General features: G+C 35.5%; 2 protein-coding genes across 2 annotated transcripts; one reads left to right on the top strand and one right to left on the bottom strand.

Moving 5' to 3' along the window:
• The first annotated feature begins 7,932 nt into the window (after positions 1 to 7,932).
• Positions 7,933 to 10,829, top strand: LOC110786369 (probable protein phosphatase 2C 8). The gene is made up of 3 exons (XM_021990914.2): positions 7,933 to 8,538; positions 9,669 to 9,714; positions 9,797 to 10,829. The coding sequence occupies exons 1-3, from the start codon at positions 8,023 to 8,025 to the stop codon at positions 10,120 to 10,122; spliced, it is 888 nt and encodes a 295-aa protein (XP_021846606.2). The 5' UTR covers positions 7,933 to 8,022; the 3' UTR covers positions 10,123 to 10,829.
• A 968-nt stretch (positions 10,830 to 11,797) lies between these two features.
• LOC110786418 (endoglucanase 6) lies at positions 11,798 to 18,515 on the bottom strand. The gene is made up of 9 exons (XM_021990974.2): positions 18,059 to 18,515; positions 17,757 to 17,969; positions 16,816 to 17,016; positions 14,763 to 14,852; positions 13,988 to 14,152; positions 13,593 to 13,877; positions 13,083 to 13,428; positions 12,826 to 12,957; positions 11,798 to 12,604 (listed from the first exon to the last, which is right to left on the bottom strand). The coding sequence occupies exons 1-9, from the start codon at positions 18,257 to 18,259 to the stop codon at positions 12,306 to 12,308; spliced, it is 1,932 nt and encodes a 643-aa protein (XP_021846666.1). The 5' UTR covers positions 18,260 to 18,515; the 3' UTR covers positions 11,798 to 12,305.
• Positions 18,516 to 20,028: the final 1,513 nt, after the last annotated feature.

Below are 20,028 nucleotides of genomic sequence, written 5' to 3'. Positions count from 1 at the left end.
AAATAAAAGAGACCGGTTGGTGTTGGGCCTACTGGTTAAGTTTTTGCTTTCTTTTGTTTTTTTATCCTATGTCAAAAAAGAAAAAAGAAAAAGAAAAGAAAAAAGAGGAGTGAGTATATACTCCGTATATATACATATATTTGTACTTGGAAAGTTAAAAGAAGCACCTGCCCTTTCAACCGAAACAAGTTTGTTTTTCTCTCAGGTTTCTGGTGTTTGCAAAAAATGCACAACCATAAAGCAAACCGATCAAACACAATGAAAATTATGATAGGAATAGTACGTGGGCCACGTGGCCACCTCCGGCAGAAGAAAACTCTCCGGTTGTTTAGAAAAATTAACTAGTATGTAACCCGGGCGTTGCCCCGGGTTTTGACTTTTATTCGGGCTTTTTTTTTTAAAATATGTGTACGTATAGATGATGTCATCATCAAATTACGGTGGTGACATAAGATTAGTGACCGATCAACAACCTTCCCGATTAAATTCCACATCCAAAAATCTAAACAAAGTCGGATCCTTTTCTTCAAAGTAATAATTGTACATTTATGAATTAAGTAATCATTCCTTTTTTTTACATTCACTTTTATTCAATGTATTTGTTTATTGTAAAAAGAATATATAGGCTTATATGGAAAGATATTACATAAGTTGTAATTGGTTAAGATGGTAAGAAGTGTAACTTTTAACAAAGAGGTTTGGTGTTCGATCCTTGTTAGATGTTTTTTGGTTGTAATGACGTGTCATGATGCTAATTAGTGGTGACGTGGCGTAATAAGGAGAGGTCTACGTGACACGTATACGTTCTTCAAAACGCCTTTTAATATATTAGTATAGATAACAAAACCACCACTACTACAAGACAACCTTTGCCGTGTTTGGTGGCTTCCACCAATCAACCACCAAGCAGTTATCAAACGGCGTCGGCCTCTACTTCCTCGTCGTCGGCGTCAACGTCATCAACGACAACAAGATCCACCCAAGGTGATCATGAAATTATATTATGATACTAGCTTCCTCTTTCTTTCTTTTTTCTTTTTTTTTTGTTACTTGAGTATTTGCATGCTTAATAGAGGATTATTATTGCATATTTGCATGCATCAACTAAGGTGTTATTTAGTTAGTTTTTCTTTTCTTGTATCTTTTTTCTATGTCAAAAAAAAAAAAAAACTAAGGTGTTATTTGGTTGTAGCCTTATAGGAGTACTAATTATGAAGTTTCCCATGTTTTTGCAATTTCAAAGCATTTTCACTTTATGGAAATGAAGTATAATGTTAGCTCAAGAGTCAAGATCTTGTTTTGTTCGATTTTTTCAAAAATAAGTCCAGATAAAATAAGTTAACATAAATCAGAAAAATAGAACATACTCTAAATATAAAAAAGATGGAAATCACATAGGAAATTACACCCCTTCCGTCCTTTTTAAGTTTTATGTTTGGTATCATGCACACAATTTAACGACTAATTAATGTAGATTGAATTCTCTTCTATATTTTATTTAACAATGCAAATTATTTTACTTATAATATAATGTTTTTACTTTTATCCAAAATCTGAGATTGGGAAAATATGAAAGATTTAATACCTTAATGAAAAAGTATGAGAGATTATATATCCCGATAAATTTAATTAGTTAGAATATTTTTTAGACATAATTTTTGCCAAAATATTAAAGCATTTATGTGATTCGAAGTAATAAAAAAAAAGATTCTCAACGTAATAATATAAAATGAGACACGTTAAACAAAATGCATATAGAACAAAAAGCGACGAAAAGAGTATTCATCACGGATAGGCCTAAGCAACTTCAGTCAGCGGGAAGAAGTTGTATGCCCATGTCAACACTCAACAAATTAGACAAAGTTTTAATAATTACTTCGTATATTTTACATACTTGCCTCCGATGTCGGAGTATAATTCTAGAAGTATTATAAACTACTAATACTAGTTGAAACTTATTCTCTCCGTATATTTTTTTAATTTTCTATATGGACCACTATTACAATAAACTATCTTTCTACTTTGATTAAAATAAGTTTTCTATTTGTTTATTACTCTTTCTCCTGCTTATTTTATTATTTTTATTAGATTCAACTCTCATTTCTTAATACGAGTATTGATCAATATGTGGCTCCTAATAAAATACGGAGGAAGTATTTTTGTTGAAGATTACTCCGTAAGTTTTATACTAATACGAAGTATAATTTTACTAGTTGATTTTTGTTTTTTTTTATGCAATACTAGTTGATTTTTTTTTTTTTTTTTTTTTTGCCTTTTCATTTATTAATTTACGTACATGGTACCAAGTATCAAGAACATGATTAGAGAGAATTTAATTTAACTTTAAACTATATACTTCTCAATTTTGAAATTGGCATATTTACATTAATAAGCCTTATCAATTTTGTGATGCTAAGTAACTTAATTGGTAAAGTCTTGAGGAGGTGATATCCAAGACCTGAGATCGAATCTTATCTACATCATTTGTCACCTTGCTTTTTATGGCTCTCTACACACACAAAAATAACACTTTGCTCTCAACAATCTTTCTTTCAATTTTCAGTCATCTCTTAACAAACAATCCTAATTTTTTTGGTCTCAAACATCTCCTAAAAATTTGCTGTTAACAAGATTAAGGTGACAACCCATGCAACTAGATGTTTGAAATGTTTACGGCTAACATGAAAAAATATCTTATAGCAATATCAATTAAGAGAAACATAAGGTTGGTCCATTTGGATACTTTTGGACCTTTGTCATAAGGGATAAGGTCATAACGAATAAAAGATTAAGGATAGAGAATTGTTAGTGCAACAAGGATAATATATGATTATATGTATTATCTTTTTTTCGGTATAAATTGGGTTAAAAGTAGGATATAAGCTGAAGTTGTACAAAAGGTCTTGTGCGTACAAGGTGTACAATAAATTTATTGTACATCAAGATAACTTTTTCCCTTTTTTTTAACTTTATCATAGTTTTGATTAACTTTTATATTAGTAAAAAAAAGTTGATAGAAATGATTAAATGATTAACTTTATACATTATTAGTGATTTTGAAAAAATAAGTTTTTCTTAAAATGAAAACATTTATCACTTAAAAATAGATAACTTTTACCTATATAAACTTAACTTTTAAGCATTTTGAGTTAACTTTTACTTCGATGTACAATATTTATTGTACACCCATTGTAAATAAGAATTTGTGAAAACTGTATGCATCCGGATAATCGTGTATTCAAGAGTATTTTTATGTCCGTTAGTAACCGTAATCACATTTTTTCGTCACCATATAAGGAAAAAATGTAAGAGAGTGTACGGTGCACCTGGATGCATATAATATGTTGTGGAATATAAGCCCCTTATTTCAATCATGTTTCTCTCGTTATCTCTCCCCTTACCACCTCCATGTAAATATTAAATTGGATGGATAATCTCTATCGATCCTTTCCCCTTATCCCCTAAACAAACATGCTCTGTAGGTATTTGATTATGTCAAAACACTACTTGCTACGTTAAATTGTAGGTATCGTAAATCCCATTTGAGCGACGCAATTTTGTTAACAATAAAGAATACTTTTACTATGCCCTGTTCGGTAAAATTATCGGTGAGAAATAGCTTTTAATAGTGGAGTAGTGAGTAGCGGTTAGAATAACAGGTAAAAGTTAGCCGTTAAAGTAACTGATAAGTGATAATTGGTATAAGCGTTCGGTGAATTAGCAGTTTAAAAAATACAATAAAATTTGTATATTTTGTTAAAACTTTATTACAATTTGATCAAACGATACCAGCTACCTTTAGTCACTGCTATTTTTAATGTTTGATAAGTATTACACAATTGTTACCTATACCATTAACCGTTATCTTACAAAATACTTATAATCTTTACAAGTAGTGTTTGATCATGTCAAAACACTACCTGTTATGTTAAATTCTACTTTATTTAAACACTTATAAATTACGGTTTTTTCATGAAATGCCCCTAAGGTTTCACGAAATTCACCAAATACCCCTGCGTGTTTCAAAATACATAATATACCCCTATTTTTTTCATACTGTTCACCAAATACCCTTATTTTGACTTTCCGTTAGTCCTCCGTTAAGTCATGTTTATAATTCACCAATTGCACATATTTATAAACTTTTTGCACAATATACACTTATTTGTAAATTTGTTTGCACCAAATACCCAAATAGTGAAGAGCATAGGTTAAGGCTGGGTGAGGAGGCTCCGATATATCTTCAGTAACAACAGCCATATCGATACTCATCCCGCAAATATCATCTTCCCTGTTGAAGCTGTCATTACCAGTACCAAACTCAACACCATCCAAGGGACAATTGAAACAGACACCTCCATCATTCACCATATGTCCAAATTCTACCTCTTGAAGGTACCCATCATCTTTAGTAATCTTACAATGACAATCAATCTTGTAAATGCTATCATTATCTGCAGAACCAATGGTAGGACGCCAAAATTCCTCTGCAGGGAAATAACTATTATCCCAGGCATCTTTTAGTATCCTATCATCACACTTTTTTTTTTTTGGGAACTTCTGGAATTCCATAGGCGTGTTATTCCACCAGAAATTCCATCCAGCGAAAAGAGGGTAATCCCCTTTACAATAAGCACCATAATCAGCTCCTAGATCTTCAAGCCACCCCGTAATGGCGGTTAATGTGGAGCTAATATCCATCCCAAAAGGATCAGCAGGCAACAATTCACGAATGTCCCTATCCTCTGAACCACCATGAACCATATTCTCTTTAGGAAGATGGACCGGAAAGATCCGATGCAAAAAATTCAAAGCCATCCCCAAAATAACAACAAATCAACAAACTCTCTCCTCCAACAATCAACCCGAGCAAATATACGATGTAGCCGCCTCCCAAATATGGTTCTGAACATTATGAATCGAAACCCTAGAAACTGTAGCTGACAATGGCGGTGGCGAAATCAATGGAGATGGCGGTGGCGGCAACATTACCAGATTAGACCCAGGACTCGGAGGAGGATATGGGTTTAAGGTTGGATTCGAATCAGGAGGCGGGTACGGATTCGTGTTGGGGTTAGTGCTAATCAATGGGCTAGACATATTATTGTTTTTTAACAGAGCAAAAATGGCAGGAGTGAGAAAATGGAGTGAAGAAGATGATGAAATAGGAAATTGGGAATCTGGGATGAAAATGAATGGGTCTAGGAACAGGAGAGGAGAGAAGAGAAGAAGTGTTTTTTTATTTTTTTTTATTTTTAAGTGAATTGTAGAATATTGGATGAGTAAGGGTATAAAGGTAAAATAACACTAACGGAACATTAACGGTCGTTAAGTTCAAGGGTATTTGGTGCAAAATAAGTTTAAATAGGGGTATATTATGTATTTTGAAACACGTAGGGGTATTTGGTGAATTTCGTGAAACCTTATGGGCATATCATGAAAAAACCGTATAAATTATACAAGTAGTATTTTGAATAGGTCATAATGGTACATGCTACATTAAATCGCTACTTTATTAACCACTTACAAATTTTACAACTAGCGATACGTACATATCAAAATGCCATCGGTCTGTTATCTTAGACGCTACTATTGAATACGCCCTTAACTTGGGTTTATCTATGTAAATTATTTCTAGCATACGTAGCCGTATGCCACCACGTCATTAGTATTGGGCTCGACTCATGTTATTGGGTGTACAGGGAGATAAACGAAAGAAAATGCTGTACATGGGATTTTATTTTATTAAACTACGTTTATAATACCATCCCAAAATATCCCACTTCCTTTCCTCATCCCAGCCCGATTGACGTGTGTACTTTAATTACAGCGTTGCACACAAGTCTGATGTATACGAAGCGTATACACCAATATACGCATTACACACCTCAAAATAAATACTTGCACCGTTCTAGCAATATTGCTTCGTGTTAATCTTTACACTACTTTTAAGTGCTCATTTGATCATTTGTATTGTTATTTGTGAAGGAGAAAAAATACAGTCATTTGAGATTTTTTTAGATTTGTCCCGATTTAGATTTTTAGGATCTCAACTTTTGTTATGATTTTTATAACATATTGATGGTCAAGTTGATTCTACATAATGCAACATTTTCGCGGCTTAGTAGTATCAGGGCCGATTTTGAGTGTGTGCGAGGTGAACGGCGGAACAGGGCCTCATATGTTTAATATAATTAGTTTTCTTAATGTCAACAAAACAAAGTTAGAGTAGTGGTAGGGTCTTATTGCATAATATCTTAGGTCTTGTGTTCAATTCCTTAATAAGTTCTTTTTTTTTTAATTCTTTTTGTTTTTATTTAAATGAGGGTCTTATTTAGAAAACAAACACATGACTAGAGCTGTCAAAAACTGATCCGACCGAATCCGTGACTTACCATGACCCGAAATTATGGTAAAATAGGTAACCCGAAACCCGACCTGTACCCGTCCCAAAAAATCGATAACCCATTTTAACCTGAGGTTGTAACACCCGAATCCGAACCCGACACCCGATCCGATGATGACCGATAACCAAACTGACCCGACCGAACAATGACCCAAAGTCGGTTCGATTCCCGACCCGATGTCAACCCGAAATCGATTGTAACTCGATGAAACCTGCTATTGACCCGACCTGTGACAACCCGCTACCCGATTTACCCGACCTGTTGATAACCTGATTTGTCATTAACACGACCAAATATTAATTTCAACGATAAATCTATTTTAAGTATTTATTACTAGATACTGAAAATTAAAACGCGAAAAAATTAAAACGTGCTGAACCGCTTAACGTTTTTATATGAATAAACAAAAGTAAAGTAAAACTTGTGTATTTACAATAATTTTGAGTTACTTTTTGCAATTCGGATGAGATGAAAGGTAAGAATTGAATCTACATCCTAACTGACAGTCTGTCTCTTTGTCTGCGCGATCTATGTCAATGTGCTCAACAACGAGAAAAACGGTTACATTATCACACAGGAGACTCGCATTGGCTCGAGACCCACTTCCTTACACCTCATTCCAAACATGAAATTCGAATTGCGGGAGTAAATATTTTTCACTTTCACATTTTGAGATGACCAAATCGATCATTGGCTCGTAATTCATATTCACTTTATATATGGATTGACTTGATAAAAACACGCGACTATTTGGTCTATATAAAATTTAACTCTAAAATAAGTTAAACAATATTTTTAACAATATAAAATAATTAAAATATATAAGTTAATAATTAGACCCGAGTTTGACCCGTCCCTGAGAGTGGCCCGACCTAAATTCTATCTGATCCGATTATTATCCGATCCAAACCAAGACCCGAACCCGAAAATAACTGTGTTGCAAACCGACTTAAACCCGACTCGATGACCCAAACCCGAAATTACCTGTTACAAACCGACCCGATAAGATCCGAACTCGAAATCAAACCTGATCGAAATGTGACCCGATCCGAACTGAACCCGGGATAGGAAAAAATCCGACATGACCCGACCTGAAATCGACCCGACCGAAAACCCAAACTCAACCTGGATGGAATATTGACCTGACACGACCCGACCTGATCATGACCCGAAATCCGAGATGACCCGCTGACTTATTTTGACAGCTCTACATATGACACATGGTCATGAAGTCATTGTAATCCCAACATTAAGTATTATTCCACGTAATGCTCCACACTATACCAAATGAAATTGCTGAAAGTTAGAAAGTGTTGAAGGCCAATAATATGAAGTCTATACTCTATAAAAGCAATTGAATTAGTAACATAGTAACATTCTCTTCAACTCCGATCCTCATTTGCCGTGAGGGCTGGCCGGGTTTCGGAATTTCAGTATATCATTATATCAACATACCACCGTCATTCGGTCATTGACATGTATAACTATATACAAGTATATTACAACATTGCATCAACTACTCAAGTGGGTAGTAGTTTAATTAACTTATATATAAATCCCATACTTATATGCAGAAGATCAGCGAAGTGTTACTGAAGGGGCACCAGTACCCAGCATGGCAACCACAGAGGAGCAAAACATGACCGGAAAAACCACTATCTCACACGGCGTCATCTCCGTCATTGGCCGCCGTCGATCCATGGAGGATGCTGTTACTGTTGCCCCGTCCCTAGTCCAAATCACCAAAAACCATCATCCCACTGATCAGGAAAAGGATCTACCTGATGAACTGATGAGCTATGATTTGTTCGCCGTGTACGACGGACACGGCAGCAATAGGATTGTACAGAGGTGTAAGGAGCGGCTCCACCATGTCGTGGCGGAGCAACTCCTTGATGCGGGGAGGGTGGATCAATGGGAGAGTGTGATGACAACTAGCTTCGCTAAGATGGATGATGAGATAGCAAAGGAGGATGGTTTAAGAAGCCATTCACCTACTGAGGAGGCGGAGGGGACGACGGCATTGGTGGTTTTGGTGGGCAAAGAGGAGATTGTGGTGGCTAATTGTGGAGATTCTAGGGTTGTTTTGTTCAGTGACGGCGCCGCTTTACCCTTATCACGTGATCGTAAGGTTAGATCTCGTTTCCCTTCACTACATACGTATGTATTGCTATCTCATTTCATGAAGTACATTATATTGGTAGAATTTATAATGTGTGGTACAAGATTCACCACGTCATAGACCTCATTGTGAGGGGTGTTAACTGTGGTTTTGGATCCTCTAGAGTTCTAAAATAACTCTACAAGATAGAGTTGTAGCATATCAACCATTGAATGAAAAATCAATGGTTCATATATTATCTTTCCAAAATCCCCCTATTTTTTTCTCATTAATATGAGCCATTGATTTTAAAATGTATGGTTTAGATACAACTCTAGAGGATCCGGACTCGTTAGCTGTTAAGTCTATTAACGAATTGAGTTGAGACTAAGCTAAGTGTTGTGCTTGTAACACTCGCATTTTTGCTGAAGCCGAGTATCAAGTTTTTTCGAGCTTAAAATGTCAAAGTTCAACATTTAGACATATATTGAGTTACGTTCGAAAATAATAACATAAGTACATTATATGTTTAACTATTAATACCAAAGTATTGTACAACTAATAAATACTTATAGCTGGCCTAGTGGTTAAGGTTGAAAATCTGTGTACAATAAGTCTCAGGTTCGAATCCCTCCACCTTCATTACCAGAATAAATGTGGAATATTGAAAGCAACTTTTATCAGTTGCTACTTGCTAGAAATCCTAGGTTCACTTGTGGTTATCGAAAGTAGTACAGTAGTCAACTAGGAAATGGTTAATGACTACACTCACAATATCATTTATGAGTTGCTACTTGCTGGAAATCCTAGGATCACTTATGGTGTGGTGCCAAGGTTGTTCTGCACCATATACAGAGTACTCCTCCTTTCCAACTGGCTGTTTTGCTAGACTTAGCAAAAGGCTGGTAAAGCTAAATGGCTAACATGTTTATGGAATCCTTTCAAAGTGCCCTTTAACTTGTTAAGGTTCTCCTAGTGCACCTCCAAACATAAATCTGGTCATTGACAATACATACTTATTCCTTGACATTTGATTATGTTATTGTCTATGACATAATCCCTCCGTCTCATTTTACTTCTCATTTGACCAATTTTTGTTAGAGCTTTTTGGTCAAAATGTGTTGATTCAGTAAACAATGTCTTTCTCCTTGTGAATGCAGCCAGAGGGGCGAGATGAAAGGGAGAGAGCAGGATCTTCTACAGGAGGTAATGTCAATGTTATACACTTAAAAAACTCACTTTCCTCAAAATTGAAACAACTAGTCACTAACTTTTGTAGCTGTTGCAGGGGACGAACATCCTAATCAATACGTGATATCTACACCTGACGTGACAGTACACAAACGCGCTATATCAGAAAACTTCCTGGTAATTGCTAGTGACGGATTATGGGACGTGGTATCCAATGAGACGGCCTGTGACTTAGTGAGGAAATGCTGTTCAGGTGAATTAGTAAGTAGGATTCCAATGGAGGGCACAATTGGAAAGTGTGCAGCTGCTTCTGCTGCAATGCTGGTGGAGTTGGCTCTCGCTCGTGGAAGCAAAGATAACATTAGTGTCATAGTTGTTGAATTGGAGCAGCTTCATGCTCATGGTGCCACCTCATCTACTTGAACTGATACTCTGAAATTCACTCATATGCCAATGATTTCACCACTCCCAAACATTTACATTATCCACTCTTTACACAAAAACTGAGAGCATGAAATGTCTACGTTGGGAGTGTCAAAATCATTTCCCGTCCCCAGCATACGTGTATCATAGTAGAGTTTCGGTATTTTCCTTGTTTTCTTTTGGTTCTACTACGAGGAGCTCCTACCGCTTTTAGCGAGTGGACTAATTTCTCGTGGAAGTTTGCATGGTACCTCGATGGGCAGCTTCTCTCCCAGCTGAGGGTTTTTCCATACCTAAGGTTTGAACCCGAGACCTTGGTTAAGGAGCAAGAGGCCTTTAATTACCACTCACGCCAACCCCAGTTGGTTCAGTATTTTCTTTGTGATTGGGTAATTTGTATCTTTTGGTAGTTTTAGCATGCACAATAGAAAGGATGGATGTTTTTTCCCCAAACAGAAATCAGACACGGGCTTCGGCTTCTCGTCTATTTTCTGAGAGTTGTATACTGAGAAAGCAGATACTATAAAGTAATAAAACTCCTGCATTGAGTTATTTCTGTATGAGCAGAAATTGTCTGTTGATCAATATAGTTTTCGGTTTGTAAGATGTATGATTGAATGACTCTGGTGCAGAAATTTGTCAGCCAGGCTCATTTATCTTGTTGTAAATTGCCACTTTATCGATATATACTTGGGTTTTTTTCTTCATAGCATACTAGATTTTTTAGTTTTGTTCTTTTATAGCATACCAGATTCTTTGCTGTATGCCTGTATGTAAGAAGCTCTTGGTTGTCTTGTGCACGAGAGGAACCTTCAAAAAGAACAGGTCACTACAAACAGCTACAGAAACATACTAATCAGGCAGGCCCTGCGCAGTGACTGTAACACTCCGAGCCTTAGCACATATCCTAACCTCGAACCTGTCGCTGTGAGAAGAGCACTAAAAACTGTTTCTCACAGTGGTATGGCTAAATCAACGTTTTGGCGTGCCAAAATCATATCCCCTAAGGATCAGTCCCAAATCAGAAGGTAAAACTTGAGAAAGGGTGGTAAATAGTTGAATGTAAACATTGAGGTAGGCCATTCTTTTCAGTGAAAGTTCAACTCTGAGCCGATACAAAGGGAGTGGAATATGGAGTAGATGCATTAAGCTGGTTTTAGCAAACAAATTTTTTTGATTTTGGCACACTTCCTGTGAATACAGTTGTGTAGCTAAATCAATTGGTGTGCCAAAATCATTTACTCCCCGGGCTGAATCTCAAATCATAAGGTAAAACTTAAGAAAAGGTAAGAGAAAAAAGTGAGGTCGGTAAATAGTTGAATTTAAACTTTGAGTTAGACCATTCTTTTCTGTTTGAGACGATACAGAGGGAGTGGAATATGGAGTAGGTGCATTAACTAGTAAGTTCATAACCCATCCTCCTTTGCAAACATTACACTCGAGAGTCGCGTCATCATAACTTCATAAGCAGTTAAAAAGGAACCTGATTCAGAGGCTGCAGCCTGCAGGCTAACATAAAACAGTCTTCCTGCATTAAAAATAGTTTGGCATAGATTGCCATTTCTTGTGAAACTTTATAACATGTTGATGAACATAATATGGCCTGAAAAAATGCTTAAAAAGAAGGGATTTGTTCTAAGAGTATAATTAGAGGGCAAACAAAGATGATACACCATTTTTACACAAAATGCCGAAATCTATATTCATTCAAATCAGAAAAGGAAATGTTGCAGAGTTTACAACATCAAACACAAAAATGACGAAAAAGTCACACCTTAGAAGCATACACACTCTCTCTCTCTTGAACTACATGAAAGGAACTAAAAACACTCCCAACAAGTACTCCGTATCACTCGAGAAGCTGTTTTTTCCCATCTTCTCTTCTCACAATCGCTCTTGCAAATTCTACATATATATAAGCAGTGAAGGCGGGGATGAAAGAGGATGAGCACTCATATTTGATTTCGTCTCTTCACACCTTTCGTCCTCCTACCTTAACACTCTTATTACTCTAAAGCGTTTCTTCTCCTACAGCCCTATCATCATCCACTCAGATATATAGAACTATCAACTCCAAAAGTAATAAAAAAAAAAAACTTGACTCGACTCCTAGTATACGCTGCACAATTGTTACATCCACAACTCCAAGTTTATGAACAAATAAACCTGAGCTTCATTTTTCCTTAGGAGAGTTTGTAACTTGAGACTGCAACACGAGCAGGAGTCGAAGCATGAATGTAAACAAACTGGAGGCTCTTTCCAGATGGTAAGGCGCTCATCCAGGCTGGGAATCCGTAAGAGTTTCCATACTTTGTAAGTCCCCAAACAGGACCATAAAGCTTGTTAATAGACAGCTTCATGTTCTTGATTGTTCTGTTAGACTTGTTAGTCACTGATGTGGAGTATCTGTAGTATGTTCTTCCTTGGTGAACCCACGAATTTGTGACTTTCTGATTGATGGAAACGTGAGCAGATGATGAAGCTGCAATGGTAAAAAAAAAAAAAAAAACAGTTGATTAGAGGTGAAACAAGTTCAGATAAGATAAATTCAGGAAAGATAAGGGTTGATCATATACAATTTATAACTAAAACAGTTTTGATAAGTTCAGATAAGATAAATTCAGAAAAATAAGTGAAAATCAGATGAATATAACACACCCTAACTTATTTCTTAGGAGTCATTTGAGGGAAGCAAAATAGTACCTGGAGCATGAACTGGTTTGGCATGTGATGCTGGAGTACGGTGGTATTTTCGCACTGGAGAAGGCTTTGCTTTAGGTGCAGGAGTTCTTCTGGCACGTGGTGCCGGAGTTGGCTTAAATTTTGGTACTACAACTGCAAGTAGTCCAGAGTCATCGTTAAACATTACTCATTGTTCAACCGAATTAGATTCTGATAGTTCTAGAAAGTAACCATTGAATTAGATTCAGAGAATTGTAAAAAGTAACCAATGAATTTACCTGGAAGAAGCTGGTTGTAACCGCTGTGACCAGTCAAACGAGCTAGAACACCAATAAGAGGAGCATTGTTGTAGGTGGCTGGCTCAGTTTGCTCGTAATTGTCTCTTTCATCAGCAAAGTTGTCATAAGCATCAGGTCCACCGACTGTAGCACCAGTAAGGACATTGGGATCACTTGATTTCATGCCATACCAAGTCGCGTATCCTCCCCTGCAGGTAACAAATGAGGGGTTCTTTTTGTAGGAAACAATGGATGAACCTCGGTGATGAACATGTTGTGGGTAGTTGCTTCCATATCCCACCATGTAACTTGTTGCTCTTGGGTTGTCTCCAAGAATGTAGTCAACCTGGAGTTTCAGTCATAATCAAAAGCAATCTCATGAGACACTGTTCTGTTCGACTTATTTTGACTTATTTCAAACAATAATATAAGTTTAGACAAATAAGTCAAATATGATCATAAAATCAGAACAAACTCATCAAAATCCCTCATACAACAATATGATCATACCTGAGACTTGGCAAATGAGAACAGCTCAGTAGGGGCAATACGGCCAGCAGAACACTGCATGTTCGAGCGAGCAGAGGAAAGGTAGTCGGAGTAAACTGTAAGAAGGAAGGAAGCTCCGGTGACAAACTGCAAGTTGTTCCACCTCTGACGGAAGATGAGGCCACCAGGTGTTTTCTGAACATTTTTGCTGCCCTTTCCTAGGCATGCACACAAGAAATATTCTGCCTTCTCCTGGTACTTCTCGAATACCGCCTTGTAGGGTCCTGCTTTGCCTTGCATTAAGAACTGCAACCACACAAATTGCACATCATCAATCAGAAAACATAATTCAGAAAATACTTTTATGGTAACAGAATCAAACCAAATGTAACATTCGGTTAGATGAGAGATTTTACCTTGGAAACCAGGACTTGAACACCGGCATACTTGACATCCCACCCGAATTCAGTCATTGCCCAGCCAGTTCCACCCAAAGCGTCAGCATTCTTGGCAAGGTAGCCCAAGTAGTATTGGTCATTGGTTGCCTTGTACATCCATGCTGCAGCCCAGAGGAGCTCATCCTGAGTAGATTTAAACAATATTTCAATTATTTATTGGCTAAAATCATAACATATACAACAATGTTGCATGTTTAATGACTATAATCCCAGCAAAATTATCTCCCTCCGGCCCAGTTGTAAGTTAACATATACTCCTTTTACATATCATACACAGGCCTTCAGTCTTAAAGTATTGTAGACGTGTAAGGAAGTTGCAATGTAGTTAAGCTCGCTAACAAGACCAAGCAATGCAATGAAATAGATGTTACTTTAAATATGAAACGTTTTTTAAATATCCAAGGGGAGAACTTGAGACTTATCGTAGACAGACCCTAAGTCTTAAGGTATTGTAGATGTGCTATGAAGATGCAACGTAGTTAAGCTCACTAACAAGTCCAAACAATGCAATGAAATAGATGTTACTTCAATATGATATGTTTTTTATCGAGGTCTAAGAAAAAAGAAAAGCTCGATAAGGGTAAAGTTAAATGGCTAACATTCACGACCGTAATGGTCGGGTTTACCCCTCTATCTATTAGCCAACTAGTCAAGTGTTAGCCTTAATAATGTTGGTTAGTACCACACTTAATGATGATGTTAAATATTTAGGGAGGAGAGAGAAAAAGCATACCGCATAACCACTAACTGATCGGTAGTACTTCTGGGCCACAGTGATACTGCTGTCATATTTGCCCCTGTACTTGTCCGCAAACTCAAACAACTGCACAACAAATTCATTCACATTCAAACAAAGGATAAACAATGGCATGTAATGAAATAATTGAAAGATAAAAAGGGCAATTATGGCAAAGTATGTTGTCCTAAATTTGTAACGATATTCTACCGACAGTTGATGTCACGTGACCCGTTTCATGATTTCGCACTTTTATCGGATCGTAGAACAGACGGCGGAGATCTAATTTAGGCATTTTTGGACCACCGTAGAACCTACGGTGCAGATCTGTTATGGTCCCAAACCCAACCTCTAAATCATGTACGGCTCAGATTCTCTGACCGTGATTGAAGGAGTTTCATTATACTTTTTCGAATATAAATTAATAAAATAATTAGTGCTCCCATATACCCGCCGAAATTTCTTCAACTCAAATTATTTTCACATACGAGTAACTTTTTTAAAACCCTAGTACTCTACAATTAAACTTATTTTGTTGATTTTCGTAAAAAAATTATTAAAAAAATCACTCTACGTTAAAAGTTGAAATTCCATTAGGGGTAAGCTAAGATTTCACTACAAAGTATTTCGTATATAAATATAATTATTGTTATATAACGGTTGACCTCTTGTATAGAACTCATTCTCTTCACATGATCTCATTTTTTTATTTCTGGTGTGATTTAATTTGAATGTTTTTTGTGAGTATTATTTTTTACTTTTTGTAGTCTGAATTTTCCGATTGATCTAATACTCCAGTAATAAGAATAAGGTGAAAAGAATAAAACCTTATTAGTTATAGGGAGCTGGTGATAAGGTTTCAGTATCACTCCCAAAAGTGTACAAGTTTATAAAATAAGATTAGTTACTAAGATGGGTAGATTAGTACCAGGTGGTGTGTAAGAATGTAAGATTAGTCAAAGTTGATTAAACACTAATACCAATGTATTCAACTCAAGAAAAACATTTCATACAAATCATGCGGGGTATGAGTTGTTTATTAAGCGTTTTAATTTACTGATTTACCCTTGAATTTAATTTACTGATTTACCCTTGAATTTAATTTACTGTCATAACTTCTTTTTCTGTTTTTCGGTTGACCACTTTATAAAAAGGTTAGCCCAAGCGGTTAGGAAATTAATGAATGAATTAATGAAGTTTTTGCAGAAGTAGCCCACGCTAAGCAACGCTACGCCTGACACACATACAGAAAAGTGCTCTGTCATATTAACCGTCTCATAACTTCCGCCTTTGGCCATCAATGTAAATACGACCATTGAAAGTGAACCACATACAGTCACACACCACTCACCCTTTTTAGTTTTTATGTCGCCTAACCCAACTCATTAAAATTTTATAATTTTTAATAATACATAATTAGAGATATTAACGGTGTAAAATGTGCATTAACCAGTGTGTCAAAGAAAAATGGGAAAAATATTTAGAAACAGAGGCAGTACTATGTAACTCTACCAAAATAGCAAGTGATACATTTAAATATTACTCTTTTCTACTCCTTTAGATGATACTGACTTACTGAGTATTCTTATTTAGTAAAAAATTAAGGATATTAAAAATTACATGTGCTATGAGAAAAATAATTATTCTTTTGGATGAGAAGAAGTGTATGTAAGAAAATACCATGTTACAAAAAAGTAAAAAAGATTTATCGTTTGATAGAAACCTGAAACGTTTTATGGGATTACCGATTAGGAAAACATGACTACTCTCTACTTCATTATTTAGAAAAAGAGTGAGTAATAGAGACGGAAGATGCACTAAATTACAAAGCCGGAGTAACTTTTATCATCCTAAAATATCCATACATTATTATTTGTTGCTATAATAGCAATGGACCATTTCGAACTAAGCTCTTTATTGTACTACCAACTTTAATTAAGTGATTGTCGTTACTTTACCAACTGGATAAATGACGGTCAATTTTACATTAACCACATAATCGTGTGACTAATATCCGAAAAAGTTAAAAGTTAGGAGATAGAAAGTAGACCTGACGAGCGTGAGTGAGGAGTTCACTAGCGTAAGCGGGGTTGGAACGGTGAAAGACGATGGAAGCGGCGGCCATGGCGGCGGCGGTTTCTCCGGCAAGATCAGAACCGGGTCGGCTCGGGTCAATCTTATAGGCAGACCGGTCGGTGGTCATGTCCTCTGGCCTTTGCCAACAGTAATGGTCTGTGTTACCATCTCCAACCTAAATCCAGTCAAAATTAATACAATCAACTGTTAATATTCCACTTAAAATTTCATAAAGCCTTAAATAGTGGAGCATTTAAGTTCAAAACCATTTCCAATGTAGTCCAATTCAAATCAAACTTCTGTTTCACCTTTTCAAATTTAAGCTAACTTTTTTGTAAAAATACCTCCTTCCAATTAAGAAAACAATAAGCTATTGACAAATACAGAGTAACGCTAATACTCAATTTATTTATTTATTTATTGTAACGCTAATATAAATCATAACTTGAAATTTATGTGACCAGTAGCAAATAACTCATTGGTAAAACTCAATTCCTTTTAATTTGTGACTTTTGTATAATAAAAAACTATCAAATTCCACAAGAATATGGTAGCTCGATAATTTGTCGAATACTACCATATATTTAATTAACAATTTCTAAATTAATTAATGTGTATTATAAAATGGGGTTAAAAAATGAAGTCCAAATCTATATAAAAGCATATTTGGGATGATAGACAGAATAATTTGCTGAGCATTTTGTTTGGTTCTTCTAAATTGAGGTAAAAACAGAGCACTCTGCTTTATAGGACAATTTCTTTTTTTTAATTTGGAGTACAAATTGCACAAAATTTACCAAACAAGAAAAAGTAATTGTCAAAACTCAAGTACTCCTCAATAAAATTCATTAGACATTGCAAGTTTATGTAATAAAAAATTATAAGCAAAAAAAAATTAAAAAAAAAGGAAATTACCTCTCCATAAAGAACATTGGGTTCAGGGTGGGCCTTAATGAAGTAGTCAGTACCCCACTTGATAGCTTCAAGAGCATGGCCAAGCTCACCATTTGAACCCATTTGTCTTCCATACTCAATCACACTCCATGACATCATTGTTACTGTAAACGCCATTGGCAGACCAAATTTCACATTGTCACCTGCATCATAGTATCCTCCTACCAGATCCACCTGTTCAAAACACCATTTTCCTACTTAGCAACTAAATTATACCCCATATAAATTAAATTAAGTGACAATTAATTAATTAAACTACTTACCCCACTGGTTTTGCCGTCGTTTAGACCGGAATGAGATCTCCAATTCACCCTTTGATTATGGGGAAGAACACCAGATCTTTGAGCTTCATAAAACAGAATGCCCTTACTTAAAGCGTCGCCATAGTTATGACCAGCGAACGCCATTGGAATACACAGAAGTATCATAACTACCAAGGTAGCCATTGAAACGGGTTTCGCCATTTATAACGTCAAATTCTGGTCAAAAAATTCCCAGTTTTTTTTAAGGTGTATTAGTGTAATACTGTGTGTAACAAAGACAATGTTGGTGCGGTTTATCACTAAAAATTGATAAACCCACCAAGGGAATGTAGAGAGAGATGAATTGTAAATTAAGAGAGAGAAAGAGTGTAGAGAGAGAAGTAGAAGAGAAGAGGAGGAGTGAGGGAAGCAAGGAGGAGGTGAAGGGGGTCTATATAAGAAATGAGGGCCAAAGGAAGGTGCCAATTGTGCAGAAAAACAGGCGAACATTATTAAATGTGAAATTTTATTTTTATTTTATTTTTTATGGGAAATTACTGTATAATTTTATTTAATGAAATTAAGATTTTTAGTTTTAGGTTTGGAATAAAAAGAGAAAGAAGGAGAAAACGGTTGTGAAAAGGGGCAGAGTCATGTGGGAATGGTTCCCTCGTCTTCGTCTTTACTGGGAAGGGTCGGTGTGGACTTAACGGAAACACAAATTCTTATTTACAAGGGTTGTATAATAATTATTGTACACCGTAGTAAAAGTTAACTCAAAATACTTAAAAGTTATGCTTATATATGTAAAAGTTATCTATTTTATAGTGATAATTTTTTTTTTTTTTAATAAAACTTATTTCTTCAAAATCACTAATAATGTATACAATTAATCATTTAATTCTTTAAAATGTTTATCCATCAACTTTTTTTTACTAATATAAAAGTTAATAAAAACTAGGTTAAAGTTACAAAAAATGGGTTAAAGTTATCTTGGTGTACAATAAATTTATTGTACACCTTGTGCGCGCAAGATCTCTTGTAACTGAAAAAGGAAGAGGTACGGAGTAATTCATTTTTTGGATAAGGAAAATAAATCAGGTAACAGTAATTTCTAACTCGTTTTTATGGATAATAAGATAGGAAGAGATTAAAAAAAAAACGAAAACTAATCCTACAAAAAAGTACTACTCGATTTCGTCCCTTTTTAGTTTTTTGATTTGTTGATGTACGCAATTTAGCAACTAATTAAAGTGGGTAAAAATTCATTTATTTTTATCCAAAATTTAACTTTGAGATAGTGAAAAAGATTTAATGTATCAATAGAAAAGTGTGAGATATTTAATCCCAATAAATTTTATTGGTTAAAATAATTATTTAAAATAATTTTTGACAGAACATTAAAGACACTTGAGTGAAAATATATTTAAAAAAAAATCCAAACACAAAGATTAAAATGTGACAAATAAAACATAATACGTAAAGAATAAAAAAAAGAACCGAATAAGTACTCTATTTGTTTTTAAAATTATTCCCGTTTCACGAATTGAGAAGAGGAGGGAGTTATTGATTTACCACGGTCAATTTTTTAATCATTCTTTATGGAGTTTTTAGGTTGAATTTATATGATGTGACAAGTAATTAATTAAGTAAGCTCACTCATTTGGAATGTATTGGGGCATTTAATTTTACCTGTGTAACTGTGTTGGTGGCAGAATTTATTACTGTTGTCAATGGGGGTGTGGGATGCTTCATGTTCTTTGGGCTTTGAATAGGGGTTTCACATTTCAGTTGTGGATTTGTGGAGTTGTGGGGGGAGTGGGAACACATGGTCAAAAGAGTTCAAAACTAGTCTCATTAGGTTTTAATGCTCAAAAGGTTTTGCGTGCACAAGTTGTACAATAAATTTATTGTGCACCAACATAACTTTAATCCAGTTTTCTCTAACTTTTACCCAGTTTCTCTAACTTTTACTCAGTTTTCTCTAACTT

This window comes from Spinacia oleracea, chromosome 6, assembly GCF_020520425.1.
Source record: "Spinacia oleracea cultivar Varoflay chromosome 6, BTI_SOV_V1, whole genome shotgun sequence".
Taxonomy (NCBI): Eukaryota; Viridiplantae; Streptophyta; class Magnoliopsida; order Caryophyllales; family Amaranthaceae; genus Spinacia; species Spinacia oleracea.
Note: the sequence above shows the minus strand (reverse complement) of the source record. Positions and strands in the feature narration are given on the sequence as shown.

What these genes read in the sequence shown, in the direction of transcription:
- LOC110786418 (XM_021990974.2), bottom strand. Translation starts at nt 18,259, where the DNA reads ATGGCGAAACCCGTTTCAATGGCTACCTTGGTAGTTATGATACTTCTG. An exon ending in ACGACGGCAAAACCAGTGGG is followed by an intron (nt 17,970 to 18,058) that starts GTAAGTAGTTTA and finishes TGTTTTGAACAG; the next exon opens with GTGGATCTGGTAGGAGGATA. An exon ending in TTACAACCAGCTTCTTCCAG is followed by an intron (nt 12,958 to 13,082) that starts GTAAATTCATTG and finishes GACTACTTGCAG; the next exon opens with TTGTAGTACCAAAATTTAAG.
- LOC110786369 (XM_021990914.2), top strand. Translation starts at nt 8,023, where the DNA reads ATGGCAACCACAGAGGAGCAAAACATGACCGGAAAAACCACTATCTCA. An exon ending in CCTTATCACGTGATCGTAAG is followed by an intron (nt 8,539 to 9,668) that starts GTTAGATCTCGT and finishes TTGTGAATGCAG; the next exon opens with CCAGAGGGGCGAGATGAAAG. An exon ending in AGCAGGATCTTCTACAGGAG is followed by an intron (nt 9,715 to 9,796) that starts GTAATGTCAATG and finishes TAGCTGTTGCAG; the next exon opens with GGGACGAACATCCTAATCAA.